The following is an 18,737-nucleotide window of genomic DNA, read 5'->3' as shown; positions in this document are numbered from 1 at the left end:
AAGGATAAACGCCTTTCGTTGATTATTACTCCTAATTTAGACAAGGTACTCAACTGAGTTAGTACTTGACAATGGAATCAAATACTTAGACCAGGCCCGAATATCAAGAACATATATTTTCTAAATCTCAAGCTCTGATCATTTCCACATATTATATCATATTCAAAATCTGTAATGTTTATTCATTTTTAAAGCTCATCATTTTGTACATCATGTATATCGATAAATGCCATTGGTGAACATTCTAATGAACAATATACTGGGCTTAGCAGTTCGTTTGTATCCGTCAAGAATCTATTACAGTTTACGAAAATTCATACTGTTATCATTTATTTAAAGATAATGTAGTCATGTTTTGAAAAATACTTTAATCATAGACACAGTTTTAAGAGGGGAAAACAATGTTTTTCTCGTCATTCAACTGTTTCTTGTGTTACAGAGTTAGGACCCCGTGAGAAATACGTCTACGTATTTTGCATCATTTTCTTCCTGTTTTGAAAATAAATATTTCATAGTCGGTAATGCGGTGGTAGTGTAGGATTTGGATTATTTTCTATCAAAGTGAGTTTAGTTAATTGTACAATGAAGCAAAGTCCGTAATACAAAAGCTACTTTTAAATATTATATCATACGAGGTAGTTCTTTAAATGTTGTATTACCGCGCAAATTTAAGTCTCCAAAATTGGTTTATCATTTAAAAGAAATGAGCTTCGTCAATATAATTGATAAAAATAGTATTCATTTTGGATAATTCTTCTTCCTTAAAAATCAAAATGAAATGATTCTTTCTTACTACTTTAGATATAAACGGTCATATCGATGTTGTCATATCTCGGTTCAAGGTGATTTTGTGCTGAATTTTAATATATCTTTTCTAATGATAGGATTATTGAAGTGGATAATTTGTATGTTCTTTCTTATGAAATAATCGAAACTACAAAAAATATATCAGAATTCGAACACTTAACTTTTATAAAGAAATATTATTAAATCCCAACAGACACTCATCGAGACACACAACGCCTGAAGACAATGATCAAAACACAAATACAGTAATGTCTAAATGGCACTGATTATTAAATAGATCGATATTTTAATACATTGGATTAATGTTTAGAACTCAATATAGTTAAAGACAAAAAATATTTACTTTCTGTTTTTGAATTCAATAATATTTGAATGAAAAAAAAGAAATCACCAAGATCCATGACGCAACAGTATGTGAAAAATATGCTTATTGACAGTTTACCTAAAGTCTCAAATTTGCTTTGGGACTCACGACTCGGTCGACCTACGCACCATTAAGTTGCAAATACTACTTTGATTTCTTCACCGTTCTTTCAACTAATAAAGCTGCTTTTCTTGAGCCAAATGCTGACATTGACTAGATTGATATCAACAATTATTTTTCTAAAGAGGAACGAAATAATATCGTTGAGCAAATTATAACATAAAAACTACGTGTACATTAGCACAGTTTCAAAGAATATAACAACAAATATCACGCTAATAGTTTAAGTTAACGGTAGTTTGTCTGAAATCGTTTTTGTGTCTACTTTTGGTCATAAAATGACCCAAACATGCAATTTCAAGATAGGCAATATATGACAGGCATATTTCCATGATCCTTTTATTCATAATTTACATAGATCATTAGATATTTAGAAATTCCATATTGCATAACTTCAGAGATTTTCTTTTCAAGATTTATTTTACCAAAAATGCATAAACCTTCCGAACAGTCATGTACAAATAAAAAGTGCTTAACTCTGGCTTGCATTGCCGTCAACACAAATCGACTTGCGTGTTTATAATCACAATATGTTGTTCATTCGGGTACACTGTATCTGTAACAGCAGGAATTTCTCTTAGCCACAGGCTCTATTCTTAGTCTGCCTTTTTCTAACATTTATATAAAATCGAAATGGTGCTTGGAATTAAGTCTTCAAAGTGTATTTTTGCAGATAATACGGCATTATACATGATTGTCAATGACCCTTTTGCTGCAACAGGTCTACTTAAAGACTTGGCTAAGATCCATTCATGTGTAGAACTTGGGCTAGTTTCTTTTCATCCTGAGAAAACATAGACACTTCCATTTTCTCGACAGATCAAGGACGTTACTTCACATACACACTTGGATGTCAAACGTTCAAGTTCCTGCTTCTGGCATGAACACATTCAGTCTGCCAAATAAAAGGCCAAACAGCGAATAAATATAATGAGGTATTACCGATTCCTCTTTGATCGAAGATCATTTAAAATAGTTTATACAGCCCTTAAGACCCTCGAGTACGCGGATGTCGACTGGGATAATATATCACAAGCGGAAGAAGAAGAACTCGAGAAACTGTAACACGAGGCCACTAGAATTATACCCGGTGCCCCTTGCTTATGTCCTCATCGGCATTCGCTTAGAACCACTAAAGGTCAGATGACCCCTCCTTAGTTGTCGTCAATGATGCCCTCCCATGTTGGAGATATATCCATACTATCCCATGCAGATCTCAGCTGTTGTCAAACTCTTGTCTTCCTTCAACTATCTCTTCGTGGAATGCCCTTCGATCAGCCCCATCCCGCTCAGCTTTCAAACGCATTCTGAACAAAACCAACACAACTTTTCTCCTGTTTTTTTTACGATATAGATCGGAGATCGAGTGTACACTACGCAAGGCTACACATGATCTCTTAACATTGGTTCTCTCAAAAAATCGTAGATAGTCCATTTGGGGATATTCAAGATACATGTCTCTTTTTCTTTCTTTGCCAACTTTTCCGGAATTCAAGAGCAAGCCAAATGTGTCTTAACATTTATCCAACAGACCAAAATACTTTGACTCATCAACAACATAATTTTAACAGACCTGACTTCTGCAACCTACTTCAAGATATGTCAGTTTTTCTTCCAATGACTCATTCTCTTTTATTTACGTCTTTACGTAAGCCTTTTTACATTTCTATTCCCTGTTACTCATGTTCATACCCCATTACAATTTGCAATACGATTCATATTCGTTAATACTATCGAAAAGTTTATCTGCAATACATTTCAATACGCGTATTTAGCACCAACCACGTAACAATTTGAAGCAGCTTGTTGGAACGACAGACGCAAGACAATGTATAAGGTTAAAGTTTTCTTCTCAATTCTGTCAATACATTTTGACTTACAGTATTTTCCATGTAATAAGGCTTTTGGTTTTACTTGCACTGGTTTGATAATGCTTTATGATTGTATACGTAATCTTGTAATGTTTATCAATAAACATTTTATCTCTATTATGTCGTTACAGAGACACTAGCAGGACAAAAATGATTTTGTGGATACTAACTTTACTCTGCGCCGTTCGATCATGTTTGACAGGTATTTAAATGTAAAATTATGTTAAATGCTTATGTAAAGTGTATGTCAAAATATTGGTTTTTATCTTAAGTAAGAGAAACATAGGAAACAAATGATACGGCATATTCCCATTTTTGACACAAATTCCTTCCAGTAATTATAGACGGCAAAGAGCTGGATTGCAGTAAAAATTGTGTGTGCTGTAATGGAGGAACGTCAAAATGTGTAAGTGATAATCTTTGTAAGGACGGATGTGTTGAAACCATGTATGGTTACAGATGTCATAACCCTTGTCCCGAAAACTATTACACGTGCGAAAATGAATCTGGCAAAATATGTTACACCTGCAAAGATACATTTTATGATAAAAACAGTCTTTGTAACAAGAGTTGTTCTGCCAGGTGTAACAATGAAACATGTAATGACGGTGGCATTTGTAACTCATGTTAAGCAGATTTCGAAGGGCCTAGATGCACTACATGTATACCAGGAAAATATGGCTCGGATTGTATTTTAAACTGCTTAAATCAGAATTGCAGATGTACAACTGAGAGAGATTGTATTTCTTGTAAAAAGGGCTTCTATGACAGCAGCACGTTCTGTCTAACGCCTTGTTCCAATGGATGTCAAAACGGATCTTGTAATGATGATGGAACATGTGATTGTACTTCAAAATTTAACGGAACTTCATGCAGTAAATGCATTTCCGGATATCATGGGACTGACTGCGATAAACTTTGTTCTGTAGGCTGTGTAAATAGACATTGTTCTAAAGATGGCACGTGTTCCTGTTTAGATAACTTTGAAGGAACAACATGTGAAACATGTTTAATTGGACGATACGGTGATCATTGCGATACAAATTGCAGTGTCGGTTGTAACAAAACAAAGGGTTGTTACAGAAACACCGGCTCCTGTGAATGTCTTCCTAATTTTATTGGGGATAATTGTGAAGAATGCGAAGACGCTTTATATGGACAATCATGTGGCTTACATTGCCCGTATAATTGCAAAAGGGGCACTTGCTCACGAGATGAAGGGAGATGCATACTTGGTTGTGTTGATGGTTTTTCGGGTGACAATTGCACAGACCCTTGTAACAGTTCATGCGCAACATGTCTACAAAATGATACATCACACTGCGTGTTATGCCACGGTGGATACACTGGAGCAACATGCCGATGCCCTCCTAAATGCAACTGTGCAATTGGATTAGATATTTGTATTTCATGTACAAATGGGTACGCTAATCCCGAACAACAATGCACGTGTCAATTGAAATTTTGTTACGGAAATGAGTGTGATCAATGTATAAACCAGACGTATTACGTTAATAACAATGCGTGCTGTGCATGTCCAAAAAATTGCAGAGATGGCGTCTGCAAGAATGGACCCGAGTGTATTTCCGGTTGCATGGAAGGCTTTTACGGTCTCAATTGTTCTAAGAGGTGTTCGGTCGCCGAGTGTTTACAATGTAACCAAACTGATGGAGAGTGCTTGTTGTGTAATAATGGATATTACCTACATGACAATGGAAGTTGCAATGTCTGCCCAAGAAACTTCTACGGATATTTATGTGAAACTAAATGCCTGGTAAACTGTCAGCCAAATGAAACAGAAACGAGTTGCAACAACGTCGGTACATGTACATATGGATGCGTTGATGGCTACAAAGGCGATGACTGCACAGGTAAGAATCCTTTATCAATTGAAAACGTTCAATGAAATAAACATACATCTATGCACGATGTGCATAACTTCATTTGTTGATTGAACGGCTTCCTGAAGAAAATTATTCTTAGTCATTGTTCATACTTCGGTTTATGCGGAAAATAATTATTTTTAAATTAACTTTACATGTTTCTCAATTATATATAGTATATTTTTACTCTTTTAAATGTACTTTTTAAGTGAGCAATAAACAAGTAGATCTAGCTGCTGCCGGGTCTCCAGTAGGATATAGTGCCGGGATAGTGACCGTTGTTGTCATCATTGGTGTGGTTGTTGCGATCTTCTTCTTGCGTCGAAGGTATTTTCATTTCATTTTACAAAATATAATTATCCTGCGATTATATCGTTGAGTGTGCGAATATTAATGCATTTAACGTCGTCCTGTGAGAACAAACCGACTAGGAAATAAAAGCAGATGCGATAAATGTCTTCATATTAATTTAGACTTTCTGTAGTTTTTAGCATAAATATTAATTTGTGTTTACTTTCTTACAGATTAGTTCGCCTGTTTTCCTCCAACAAAACAAACAGAAGCACAAATACAACGGTTAAAGCCAACGTTATTGTCGAATACAAGAACAATTGTGAGTCTGCATTACCGTAACATATTTAAGTTAACATCATTCATTACTGATAAATGATGAATGCCACATACGTTGTCAATACGGCTCCTCTAAAAAAAATTCTAGTCGTTTTTTGACACTTCGCAGCTGGACGCATTTAAAGACAAAAGTATTCATGGATGTTTAGAACGATTAAAATATTGATGTACAATCATCATTGCGTCTCTATCAGAACTACTGTTATAAATATTATGGACCGCCGGCCTGTTTAATGAAACTTCATAACTAAACATGACGTAGTTACGTATTATCACTACTGGGTGTTTTGCAGTGGTTTACTTTTCATCCGTATGTGTGCCTCCTTTAAGCTCACACTATAACTATTGAACAATTCCATGTTTTACATGCTTTATTTAGTTCACAGAGACGCAAACATATCATCAAACCATACCAGTGAACAGTCAAATACGAGATCATACTACAAAGTCAACTGTCATAATTTGGTTTGTTTCATGTAGATTTCGAATCACCTCTTTTGACAACCTTTAATTACCTTCATATTTCAGAACATCAATTTAATTTCATGCTTGTAGGTCAAAAGTCAGAAAGTCGTTAGTGAGATTATTCTTGAAATCCTCGACGGATTTATACCTATATGATCATTGTTGACCTCGCTATGTTTATCTAGGATCAAGGCCAGTATTAGTAGTCTAAGATGAAATTTGTTTAGTCGCACTCTTTTTCTGAACTATTGTTCCTCTTGAAACATCGTAAGTAGCTCGTATTAATTTGAAGCTCGACGCTCGAAGCCATGTTATTGAAGAAAAATACATTGCCAACATACATCACAAATCTCAACTGTAGTCTTTGTTCACACCTAGAGTCTAACTTTTTTATATTCAATGCCATTCGCAACTCGTTTGCTTGTTAGCTCATTATTTAGTGTTTTGTCAAACTTTTTACAGCAAACGAAAGGCATGGGCGGGACAACCGAGATTCCACAGAGTCTAATCAAGTTGGTCACAGTCATCAAGCAAGCAGACTTTCTGCACCAAAGCAACCAACATCAATATGCGAGATAGATTCGGAATTCGGTAAGGTTTGGTAAGAAAGAAAATAAAGTGAAATGCGAAGTTTAGAATAAAGGTGAACTTTCCTGTGCGCAAACTGACTTGTATTTTGACACACATGATCGTGAAAGGTGAATAAAGGACACATAACAAAGACCGATGCTACACTATTTATTTTCCGTCATAAAGTCTTAAACTTCTTGATGTGGGATCGGTTCACTAGTGTTTTGTATGAGTTATTTGTACGATTCTTTATTCAGATAAAGATGCTATTCACGAAGCTGAAAGCACTGCTGGTGTATATTGCAACGACTCGGTCACAATGCAGAGGCCTAAAGTTTCTGTTGACGGTCTTGTTGAATACGTTGATTCATTATCACAAGATGATATTAAAGCTGCATTTGAGGTAAGTGCTTTGATTCTATGCTGATCAATACGCTTTTATGACAGAATTAGAAGTCTCAGATTCTGGTTCAAAAAATAGTTGTCATATAGTGTTTATTTGTTTTTAAGAATGACATTGTCGTTTTTGGACAAATTCATTTAATCGTGAATGCTATTTCTTAATTAAACATACTTTACAACAGCACACCAGCCGCGATGTGTAGCCAGAAGTCAAAAGGATTAAGAAAATTACTAGGTTGTACCCGATCGATTTCGGAATTAAGAGGAGTGTACTTCCAAAATAATATATATATATCAGTGCTCATACCAATCCATTCTACTTCATGCCACATTTTGAATGTGCCTGAACTTCACCACAACTTTAATACATATTTTAACTTTAATGTCCTAAGTTCAATTATCTTTTTTGAATGGCTAGAAATTTCCCCAAGGACTCATTAAGCCGTACGTTCACTCCCAAAGAGTTGAGAACCTGCCAAGGAACAGATACAAGGGAATTTATCCATGTATGTATAAGATAATTAAACAACAGACACTATGATATTTAATGCACAAATAAGACATCGTCAGCAAAAGAGAGCCCTGAATATACTTCGCACAAATGATTATATTATTTTCTCTAACACAAAACTCATTTTCGCTGACAACGTCACAGATATATTAAATCTGGATAATTATTTCTACGGCTGTAATCGTGTTTGTTGTTGTCTAACCTGTTTGGAGCCTAACGTTTAAAATCCAACTCAAAATTACATTATTATGTCTTTGCTACAGATGACGATTGCAGAGTAAAGATTAGTGATGAAGATTCAGATTACATCAATGCAAGTTTTATTGATGTAAGGATGTGTTAGATTTTATGAATAAATGCATGGCTTATTGTTCAGGGTCAGAGAACTGTATATATGTAACAAATAAAATAGTTGTTAGACTTAAAAATATAAGGGTAGCAAGCGTCATCTTATTAGCTATGTTTTTTCCAGTTGTTTGAAACGTTTTACCGAAAGTGATCGTCAAAGATGTCTTAATTTACGTTATATTTAAATCTTCCCTTTTCCATTCTAATATGTAAAATAACAACCGCCGATATAATCAATCAATTTGAACAGCATTTAGAATTAGGACAATGTACATTTGTTCACATCTCTGGTGGAATCGAATTTTTATACAAGGTTAGGGTAGGGGTTATATAATGTTGTTTTCTTTTTCTGCAGGGTTATAAAAAGAGAAAAGAGTACATCGCCACCTTAGGTAAAATTAATACCTCTATTACAAATACTAATTCAATTCGATTTAATCATGGTAAAAGATATATGCATCATACCGGGGTCAGTTTTCATAATATGTAGAAGATTTTCTCTGTCAGCTCTTGGGCTGGATGTTCTTTGTGAAATCCGGACTGCAAACGTGTAGATACCATCAAACTGCTGCATGCTTTAGCTTACAAGTTGCTATAATATCTTTCAGGACCAATGTCGCATCAACTGGGTGGTGAATTCGAACCCTTCTGGCGGATGGTTTGGCAACAGAAGGTTGAGAAGATTGTCATGGTCACAAACCTGATTGAAAATGGGGTAAATCATTGTTGATCGTATATTACGTAAACACCTAGCAGTCATTTTAAAATACAACACAAAACTTTTACACTAAAAACCTGAAAGTATGCACGTTTCAATTGTTTACATACATTAACATACATGAACTTTATATTGAAATCATGAAAATATATTTTAACCATTATCAAACTGTATATGTTAATTTTCTTATAGACGGGTAAATGTGAAAAGTATTGGCCAAACGTTGGTACTAACAAGATGTATGGCGAGTTTAGAATTACGTGTCATTCGGAGGACATGTATGCCGAGTTTACAAGAAGAGCCCTTACAATTGTAAAGGTATACACTTATTATTACATTGCGTTTGCTTCATGCTTCTCTAATTTTCTAATATGATAAACCAAATTTTAAGGTAAACTACTTTGTGATTAATATGAATTGAGCTATTTTAGTGTATTTTACATCCTAATAGTTTTAAAAGCACGCGGAAGTTTTCTACATAATAACTTGTAATATGTGTTTTCCTATTGAAGGCAAAAACTATGAAAGCAGATGTCATTCTTTTGAATTCATTTGTATCTACTACAGTTTTATCACTTATAACGACAACATTTAAATATCAAAAGTTGCATATATTCACAATGCATGAATTGTTATGTTAACGTCAATATTAAATAGCATTGGAAAATTGACTTTCATTAAAGAGTGCTCTTATTTAGAAGTAATACTTATATAATATTAAATATTTCTATTTTTTATGTATTTTGTAGAATTTGTGGCAAAGTTAAAATTATAATTAAAGCCCTCTGCTTGTATTTACAATTGGTTCTCAGTCATCCGAAGAAAGGTCCATCTATCAACTGCACTTCACATGTTGGCCTGACAAAGGCATTCCTGACGACGTCACAGCGATCATTGAGTTTAGACAAAGAGTACTGAATACCCCCACAACGTATAAAGGACCTACTGTAGTTCACTGCAGGTATAGCTTTGATATACTGTTGAACCTGCCATATTAAGTAAAGTAAGATGTACAAAACACGTTTGTTTGTTTTTTTCAAATTCCTGTAACATAAACACATCTCTATCATGTGCAATATAATGTTCACTTCAAAGATAGAGTGTGAGACTGAGTTTTAAACAAAATAATGTTTCCAATAATGTTTTCTCGATTTTGTGGAGTTTTCGTGCACACTCTTATTTGTTAATCGCATTTCATGTCCGTTTACTTTGTGTTGCAAGGTTACATAACAAGATCATCTGCAAACATATTCTCGAGCAAACACACGTACATAATCTTACAGTTTATATACGAAAAAGCTATATTTTGCAACTCGACCAATAAGTACAAACACTATTGTTTTGACCGATATAAAAACAGATAGACGAATCCTTTGAAGTTTGAAGTACAAAGTGTGCGTACTCGGGTTGGAAACCAAATAGTTTCATGCAAATGGATTTATGTTTATGGATATTTGTCTTTTATCTGTTTTTGCAGTGCCGGTGTGGGACGAACGGGCACATACATCGCTCTGGACATCCTGACGAAGGAGGGTGAAACTGAAGGAGCGGTTGATATCCCTGGATGTGTGGTCAACATGCGACAGAACAGGCCGAACATGATACAGACTATGGTGTGATAAATAATATCACTTTTATTCCAGTCAGATGCCCAGAACTCGCTCTGCGGCGTTAGGCTGTTAGCGTTATGAAATAAAATGAACGTTTCAATATTAATTCAATGATGTCATATTGTACTTGAATAAAGCACATATATCCATGTACCCTTACATGAATGCCTCCCTGTTTTGCAGCATGGAATTGAATGGTTACATTTTTATTGATTTAGTCATAAGTGTTAAGCGTATGTAATTGTTTCAGTTTTTGTAACATCATTTGTTTGTAGGAACAGTATCAATATCTCCATAAGGCTGTTGTGTATTCCCTGACTTTCAATTGCACTCCGATCAAGGCAGAAAAATTTCAGCAATACATGAAGACAACAAGAAGAGCTGACTTAAACAGGCAATTTCAGGTTGGTTTTAATATATATATTTAAAGTTTAAGTTTAATCCAGTCCTTTCATTATCTGTAGTTGATTAATGTTTGAAAATATCATTACTTTACGAATGTTTGGGGTTTATTTGTTTGATCATAACATCTTTACTGCATAATTATCTTGTTTTATGTTAATGATGGTAATAACAGCGAACAAACCGGAAGATATTATTTGAAAGCTTTCATTGCAATTTATATGCAATACAATGGCGAATTCATATTTTTGCAGCAACTTCAGCACACCGTTGAACAGCGATCGAAACAGGAAGCAAACGCAGTCAAAATAAATAAAGAAAACTTGGCTAAAAATCGGGCCAATGCAGACATACCAGGTATTTATTTCCCTGTTCCTTGTTGTCCTTAATAGTAAATAGATTACCTAGATTAATAACATGATAAAACAAAGTAACACTTTGAACTGCATCCACATTTTGATATTGTTACTTCAACATGAAGATCTGAACAAGTCTTCCCTTTGCACTTAAAATATGATAATAAAATAAAAACTATAGCAACATCTAGTTGCCAGACATATAACGAACAAAGGCTTTTCACTGTAGGTGATGAAAACCGACCACGACTCTACCTTGGGTTGGAAAGTGGAGCGTCTGATTACATCAATGCTGTGTATATACATGTGGGTGAACGTTTGTTTAGTTAGCTGACATTCAATATATGTACATATAAACTTTTATTTCTTAAACAATATATTAAACTGAATTCATTCTCAAACGGGCATATGAACTTAATGATGTTTTTTTTAACAATCTTCTCCGACACCATAGGCATATCTGAGCCTTAAAAATCAAATAAACATGTATATAATAGGATTTCAAATATGTTTCATTGTTGTATATTCAAATGTTAAAACATAAGCGGTTGAGTAGTTTATTGATGGTTAACCATAGCTATGCCTATATCATAAATAAAAAAAACATGTTGTTTATCTGACTGTTATTCAAGTCAAGCCGATGAGGACATGAACATTAACATCTCTTTCAGGGTTTCAAAGAAAAACGCCGATTTCTTGTTGCACAGACTCCTTTGCCAGAGACCGTTAATGCCTTCCTGACATTGGTTGTCCAAGAAAACTGCTCATGTATTGTCAGTTTTGAGCCAGAAATGGACAAACAAAGGGTAAATAATACACACATGATTCTATTATTGAAATATTATAATCAACTCTACAGCCATTTGAAATTTGTTCTTTAAGAGTAATATTAATAATGTTACCTGACATTGTTTATTAACAGAATGTTGGAATATACTACCCGGCGGAAAACATGCAGGTGTTAAAGAAGGGGTCATTTGAAGTCAGCTCTTCACGTGAAACAAGGAAATCACACTATGCAATAAGAAGCCTTAAGATACGACATACGAGAGCGACAGGGGTAATAAGAGTAATAAAGTAGTAACATAATCATCATCATATTTAAGTATCTATATCCATCGAATAATGGAAATCGTTTTTGATTACGACAAACATTTATGACAAGCAATAAGAAAATGAAATGAGATTAGAGAACGAATGAATATAGTCGATTTATTCACACTTTATTGTATTGCAGGCTTCGTTTTAAATGCTTAACATTGGAACAGTTTGACGCGTTTTTATTAACTCTAATCACGAATAATGAACATCATGACAATAACTGATTCCAAAGAAACGTCATGTTCCTTTTCAGCGCCTTTCGGAGAAAACTCTGGCCCACATGCAGTTCACCGAGTGGGATGAAATTAAGAATGTCCCTCTTTCTGTTGAAAACTTTCTCACCTTCCTGAATGACGTGGAGGAAACAGCAAACAAACAGAAAGATGGACCGATACTTCTACATTGTTTGTACGAATTACTTGTACAGCTTTTCAATTGCATTAATATTAAATCTTGTATGGGTCTGGTTTAACCAAATGGTCTTTTGTAATATATCACTAAAGTAGGTCACTAGTTCTAGTAACTACCCGAATTTTACTCTTGAAATACAAAAATCAGCTTACAGCTGTCTTCACAATCGGGCTGAAATAAATGTATTGTTTTAGTGAACTTCATAGTTGTCGTTCAGACAAGACAACCAATCATTTCAAATGATAACTTTATAGTGTTTTACTTTAAATGAACTCGTTCAGGCAATTAAACTGTCTGAAAATGGGTTGAAAGTAATTTTGAAATAGTAAATGTTAAATTGCATCATCCAATACAGTGACGGAGCAGGCCGAACGTGTCTATTCTGCGTGGTGTCAATGCTGCTGAGGAAAATGGCCACAGAACACGAAGTTAGTGTTCTCAATGCTGTTAGGAAAGTCAAGACCATGCGACGACTGGCGATTCCGAATTTGGTAACTGTCATTCGTTAAAAGCATTTTAGTAAGACGCCCATGTTTAGAATCGTTACAGTAATCGGCATGGTTTATTCATGAATTGCGCCTTGCATTTATTCTGAAGCAAATTATCATTTTCATTCCTGTATCATAAGGTGTTTCGGTTAAAACCCATTTAATAGCCATACGAATTGTATGTAGTTTACTTTAATGAAAGTAAAAGTACTACATGTATTTGTGTGTTTCCAGGATCAATTCATCTTCTGTCACGAGAGCGTCATGGAATACTTGCGAGCATTTGACAAGGATGTGTATGCTAACTTTGCTGGTTCAAATGAATAGAGATCATGAATTAGGAACATGGATAACAAAAACATATAAATTCAGAACGATTGTTCATACAAAAAATGACGCTGTTGCAATTTTAATTTCTTATATTTTTGTGTTATTATTTATATCCAACACTTACAGAACTAAAACACAATGATTGTATATATTAATACTAAGGGACCGAACTGAGCATACTTTTGTATATATTATATTGTTAGTAATTGATTACTTATGTTGCTTTTTTAATTTCTTTTATTTTTATAGTATATACATATATAGTGTTGTTTACCTATGCTTGTGGCACTGATGTCCTTCAGTGCCTCTTTTATCATTATTGACTGTTAATATTAAAACGGACTTGCTAATACCTGTATAGATTTTAATGTTGAAATATTGATTCGGAAATACATGACCTCTGAAGAAAGTCTTTTGAGAAGATTGCTAACAGAAATCTCGAGAAAACTATTAGGTCATTAGGGTGTATGTAAACATTTAATAACTGCTGAATGTAAATGAAACTGTTATTTAAACTACTAATCCTTAATCTATTGTAATGATAATATTTGACCTAAGGATCATTATGTCACACCAGACACATCATATCGCCTACAAAAGCAACCTTAGAGGATGCAAAAAGCGACAACCTCTGCTGGCAACCCTCCAGAATATAGGACAATAGGTTCTGTGAAAGATTGACAGATGCCATATGAAAACTGTCCGATCATCAAAACGATTTAAATGTTAGAGTCGGCCGTTCATCCGAGTCTAGCCAACTGATGATTTATGGTTGAATGTAAAGTAGAACTAACTAGGCAATCGTACTACGTACTTCATGTCTTTAATGTTTGTTAATATATAAATGTTTAACCATATAGTAAATAAATACTAGATAAAAATCAAGACATCCTACTTATTTTGTTCAAAAAACGGTGATGGAACAAAGATGGTAAATCATTACTATATTGCGATCTAAGTTAGCCAATGCAAGTACGTTGTATTCAGCATCAATATCGTTCTTTGAGTGTTGCCTAACAGACAAGAACGGAAGTGATTACGTTAAACGTAGGGTATTTTGGTTGAGAAACTATAGCTCTTATCTCGGATAGACTGCTTGGGTTTTTAACGTTCCCGGTGTGTGTGTGTGTGTGTGTGTGTGTGTGTGTGTGTGTGTGTGTGTGTGTGTGTGTGTGTGTGTGTGTGTGTGTGTGTGTGTGTGTGGAGGGGGGGGGGTGGGCGTGCGTTCGTACAGTTTCAAGCAAATAGCTTTTGTTTTAAGTGTCTAAACAACGTTTGCATTATCAGAAATAAACACTGGGAGATTAAATTGCAATAAAGTGTCATATATTTATAATTCTTGCAAGGGGTGCTTTAAATGGTGTCATCACTGTCTATCTATGTCTCAAGTTCCAATCATTTCCTCGAAGTAAAGTAATAATTAGATTTATATGAAGAATCGAAGGGTAGACATTATTACTTAAACTTGTTTTAAGGTACGCGCAGAGCTTTTATCTAAACTTTTTGGCTTCTTAAAATTGAGGCAACTTCCCGTTTGCCCAGATAATGGTTACACTTACACATCTCTCTTGTAGGGTAACTAATTCAAATTTGAACTTAACTCAATACCAAGGCAGAGTACTCCCAAAAACTGAAATAATGATAAACTAGATCTTAAATCATCGAAGTATTTACCAGAATGAAAAAAAAACACATCATTTTACCTTATTTAGTTCTAAACAGATCAAGTTTGCTCAAATACCATCAAACATCTGTGTTTATACTACTTCTTGACTAACTAAGACGATTCCAGTTAGGCATCAAGTCACAATATCGGACCTTATTTGCCGAATATCTGAATAATTCAGTATCATTTACATGTAATTTATTTTTCAAATAAAAAAGTCATTCATTACCATACAAGTCATTATTATAAGTATAATAATCAATCATTTGAAAAAAGAAATAATTATAGCGTGTGCTGTTTTGGCGGGGCGTAATTGAAGTATGCATGTATTAGATTTGAAAAAAAAAGAAATTATTCTAGTGTGTGCTGTCTTGGCGGGGCGTAATTGAAGTATGCATGTATTTTATTTAAAAAAGAAATCATTCTAGTGTGTGCTGTCCTGGCGGGGCGTAGTTGAAGTACCTAATAGAGAACGAGGTCAGGGATCAATATTACGCACCCTGGGGCGAAGCTTGATCAGGGTATGCCCCTTGGAAAGTGTTTGTTTTTAAATGCACATCGAGGTATTTTTTGCCTGTTCCCTTTTTTTGTTCGATCATTTATTTTATTTTATAAATCAGTATTGGGCATGTTATACCCTTTCAAATGTTAACAAAGGCGGCCAAAACGATTATTCTATGTCAAATGAAGATGAAGATTGCAGAAAGATGTGTCAATAGCGGATTCAGGGAGGGGGCGCACTTGCTGTCCCCCCACGCCATAACAGTCCAAGTTTACTATTATTATTTGATCGCGATATAGTGCAACATACGCCATTTCGGACTATAAATTGTAAAACTTTTAAGAGGGAGTACCCCAAATCACCCATAATAACACTTAAAACCTAAGAAATTTTGATTCTGAGGGAGGAATTGAAAGTTTTAAAAAGACTACCCCCATAAGATACGCCCATGCTAACGTCGAATCCCGAAGCCGCCTCTGTGCCGCCACCATAGGCATACAAATATCCATGAATATTCACGTTTCATTTTGCTTGCTTGCTTGCTTTAGAATCTCAGCGATGTTTCTCACATCATCGTGCGTGCCAGCGTATACAAACGGCATTTAACGATCGTAGAAACGTGTCGGTAAGCCGTGCAGGGAGTGCCATACATCGTCAAGGTGGTCCTAGTTCCGCAGGTCATAATTTTTGGGACCGAACATATATGAGAAATGAGAGACTAATTTATATTAATAAAAAAAACATTCATTTTAGATTTGCTGTTTAAATCTTCATAGAGACATCAAAGCGTTTGAAAATTATGAAGTAACAAGGATTGTTATGTAAACTCCGTTCAGATGTTAAATGGTTAGTCCTTTTTCCATGAACACGTAAACGTGGGTGCATAGCATACGCAGTACAGTAACCATGCCTGCACGACGCACACCCAAGCACTGATGGTGCATTAAGGAAGGCATCTTCAGGTTGGTGCGGTGACCATGATCAACCCGTACAGTCCCCGGAATGGGTGCAGGTCAAAACGTCTAAGGTCAAAACGTCACAAATTTGGTCAAACGGTCCCATCCAAAGTCAAAACGTCTCCAAACTACAATCAAAATGACACTGGTATTTTATATTATATAAGTTTTTTAACAAAAATGTACAAAACGTGTGTAATTGTCTTAGGAAAATGGAGGCTTTCCTGAGCCAGGAGGTTAGTTGAAAATTCTTTCCGATATTCTGGCAATAAGCTTCCAAACAGAACCTTCCAAGTACCATGCAGCATCACTCCTCCGCGCTCAAGGTCATCGTAAAAGCTTGCATGGTTCGGTAGTACGGTTAGCAAAGTCGATAGCACACTCGCTTTTTCACCAAGGGACCCAGGTTCGATTCCCGGCATGGGCACGTGTAAGTTTGGTTGGTACACCAAGCCAAACAAGTGCGTTATCTCTGGGTTCTCCATTTCCGCCCAAACACAAGGCCACATGCACTCTTGCGTTACATAGCGACTAATAATAAGTTTATATAATCGATGTAAATTAAATAAAGTTTAAATTTAAGCTTGCATGGTCTGGCACAACCTGATGTGGACCCGGTATTTAATGTTCGACGTCCTATTTATGCAAAACGGCATGTGATTGTCGGTAACACGCCGAGCGAGCTGAGCATAGGATTCTCATACGTTACTCATAGAGCTAAGAATATCGGAAAAGATGGCATAGAAATCACGGACCTATAGGTCTATGATAGAAATGTATACAGCATAACACCTGTCAAATTCGAAGCCGGCGATTTCCACCCATACAACAAGTTGTGAAAAAAGATTTTTATTGTAAAGATAAAAATCAACAATTTCAATACGTATTCGGTACAAATGCATACAAAGTATGCAGCATTTCCATTTCAAAAAATCAACTTGATTAAAATGTTTCCAGCTGGTAGTTGGGCAGATAGACTTAATTAATTACTTGGATTTTATTTAAACCGTGGATATAAGGGCAATATTTTGAAGAGCACTTGCCTTCTTGTTTTTGAAGATGAATACCTGAAACAAAACATTGGGTTGAATATAGCATCCTTTCATAACTAAACTTTCAGTGCTTTGATTTTTATGAAGAATTTGCTAATTCATGTTAACTTTAAAACCTTTCTTGGCGGACACGTGTTGACTGACTCAGAGTGTTTTGGCTGTGACTTAATTTTCTTCAAATATTTTACGTTTTCAAATCATTTGGAAGGAGAGAATAGCATATACAAGTCGCTTTTATTTTTAATAATGTCTTTCTTTATTTGTTCCAAGCTTTAGTACAATGATGCTTTTTATTATGAAACTCTATGATCACACAGTTTTAAACCTTTTATTTTATAAGGCAGACTGTGTGTGATGTTTTTGGTTTCTAACGATGAATGCATCGTATCTTTAAAAAGTATTTGCATTAGGTGCTCTGAATTGTTTCCCTCCGTCTGCAGATAGAGTTGAGATCTCTAATCATTGAAGTACTTGGGGTTTACCTTTTCGTGTTTTATTATTATTTGTTTTATTGATAAGTTTCCTCAAGTTAATGCATACTTTGATAAGATTTACCTTTTGCGTTTTATCTTTATTAAGAATTGTTGGGGTAAGATTGAGGTTTGTGCACAAAAACTGGTTAAACCCCCAGTAAATATAAATTTTACTGACCGTTCCAACGCGGTACCTAACAGTTCTTGATAAGCTTACCAATTATTTAGTATTTATGCACTGTGCTGTTTGTAGAGTTTTGTGCTGTTCTATGTTTCTTGTTTGTGATTTTGTGTTCTATGTCTTTGGCGTTTACCCATTGCCACTAAACCGGGTTTATGTTTAAACCTTTTGCTACTGAGCATGTTTCTGTAGCCTTTTGCATATATATTGGCCAACTGTATGTATTTCATTTCTCTCACATTATTTTGCAATTTTCTATGAACTTCATCACGAAGCACTGTTCACAATGTGAATATAAATAGAGCTATCACTAAATGAGACTTATACTCCCGAGTTATGGTTATTGTAAACTGCAGTTCCTCTGATTGTGCGACGTTTAATTCAATCATTCTAGTGGTTTTCAAGGTATACTCCTGACAAGGAAAATTGCAATGGAATGACCGAACACAGTGTGACTCCAATATACCACCGTCCAACTTCGTTTGTCTGCGATATAAATATACATCTCTTTCTTATATAT

At 35.0% G+C, this 18,737-nt stretch overlaps 1 protein-coding gene and 1 long non-coding RNA gene across 2 annotated transcripts; both read left to right on the top strand.

The window, feature by feature from the left end:
- The first annotated feature begins 534 nt into the window (after window positions 1-534).
- LOC128204165 (uncharacterized) lies at window positions 535-3,656 on the top strand. The gene is made up of 3 exons (XR_008256111.1): window positions 535-561; window positions 3,294-3,364; window positions 3,498-3,656. It is a non-coding gene; the product is annotated as an uncharacterized LOC128204165 (long non-coding RNA).
- Window positions 3,657-3,658: 2 nt separating this feature from the next.
- Window positions 3,659-14,221, top strand: LOC128204162 (receptor-type tyrosine-protein phosphatase S-like). Its single transcript, XM_052905537.1, has 20 exons — window positions 3,659-5,033; window positions 5,255-5,372; window positions 5,570-5,658; window positions 6,603-6,731; window positions 6,968-7,113; window positions 7,531-7,618; window positions 7,887-7,951; window positions 8,327-8,363; window positions 8,580-8,686; window positions 8,882-9,007; window positions 9,502-9,650; window positions 10,167-10,302; window positions 10,575-10,703; window positions 10,956-11,058; window positions 11,287-11,363; window positions 11,729-11,863; window positions 11,980-12,117; window positions 12,412-12,566; window positions 12,925-13,060; window positions 13,292-14,221. Exons 1-20 carry the CDS (start codon window positions 4,757-4,759, stop codon window positions 13,382-13,384), a joined length of 2,433 nt encoding a protein of 810 aa, XP_052761497.1. The 5' UTR covers window positions 3,659-4,756; the 3' UTR covers window positions 13,385-14,221.
- Window positions 14,222-18,737: the final 4,516 nt, after the last annotated feature.

Source organism: Mya arenaria, chromosome 10, assembly GCF_026914265.1.
Source record: "Mya arenaria isolate MELC-2E11 chromosome 10, ASM2691426v1".
Classification (NCBI taxonomy): domain Eukaryota; kingdom Metazoa; phylum Mollusca; class Bivalvia; order Myida; family Myidae; genus Mya; species Mya arenaria.
The sequence above is the reverse complement of the archived record's forward strand: the minus strand, read 5'-3'. Positions and strand labels throughout refer to the sequence as shown.

Excerpts from the sequence above, each read along its gene's own strand:
- LOC128204162 (XM_052905537.1), top strand. The coding sequence starts at position 4,757 with ATGGAAGGCTTTTACGGTCTCAATTGTTCTAAGAGGTGTTCGGTCGCC. Across the intron at positions 5,373-5,569 it reads ATCTTCTTCTTGCGTCGAAG|ATTAGTTCGCCTGTTTTCCT; the intron begins GTATTTTCATTT and ends ACTTTCTTACAG. Across the intron at positions 9,008-9,501 it reads GAGCCCTTACAATTGTAAAG|TCATCCGAAGAAAGGTCCAT; the intron begins GTATACACTTAT and ends ATTGGTTCTCAG.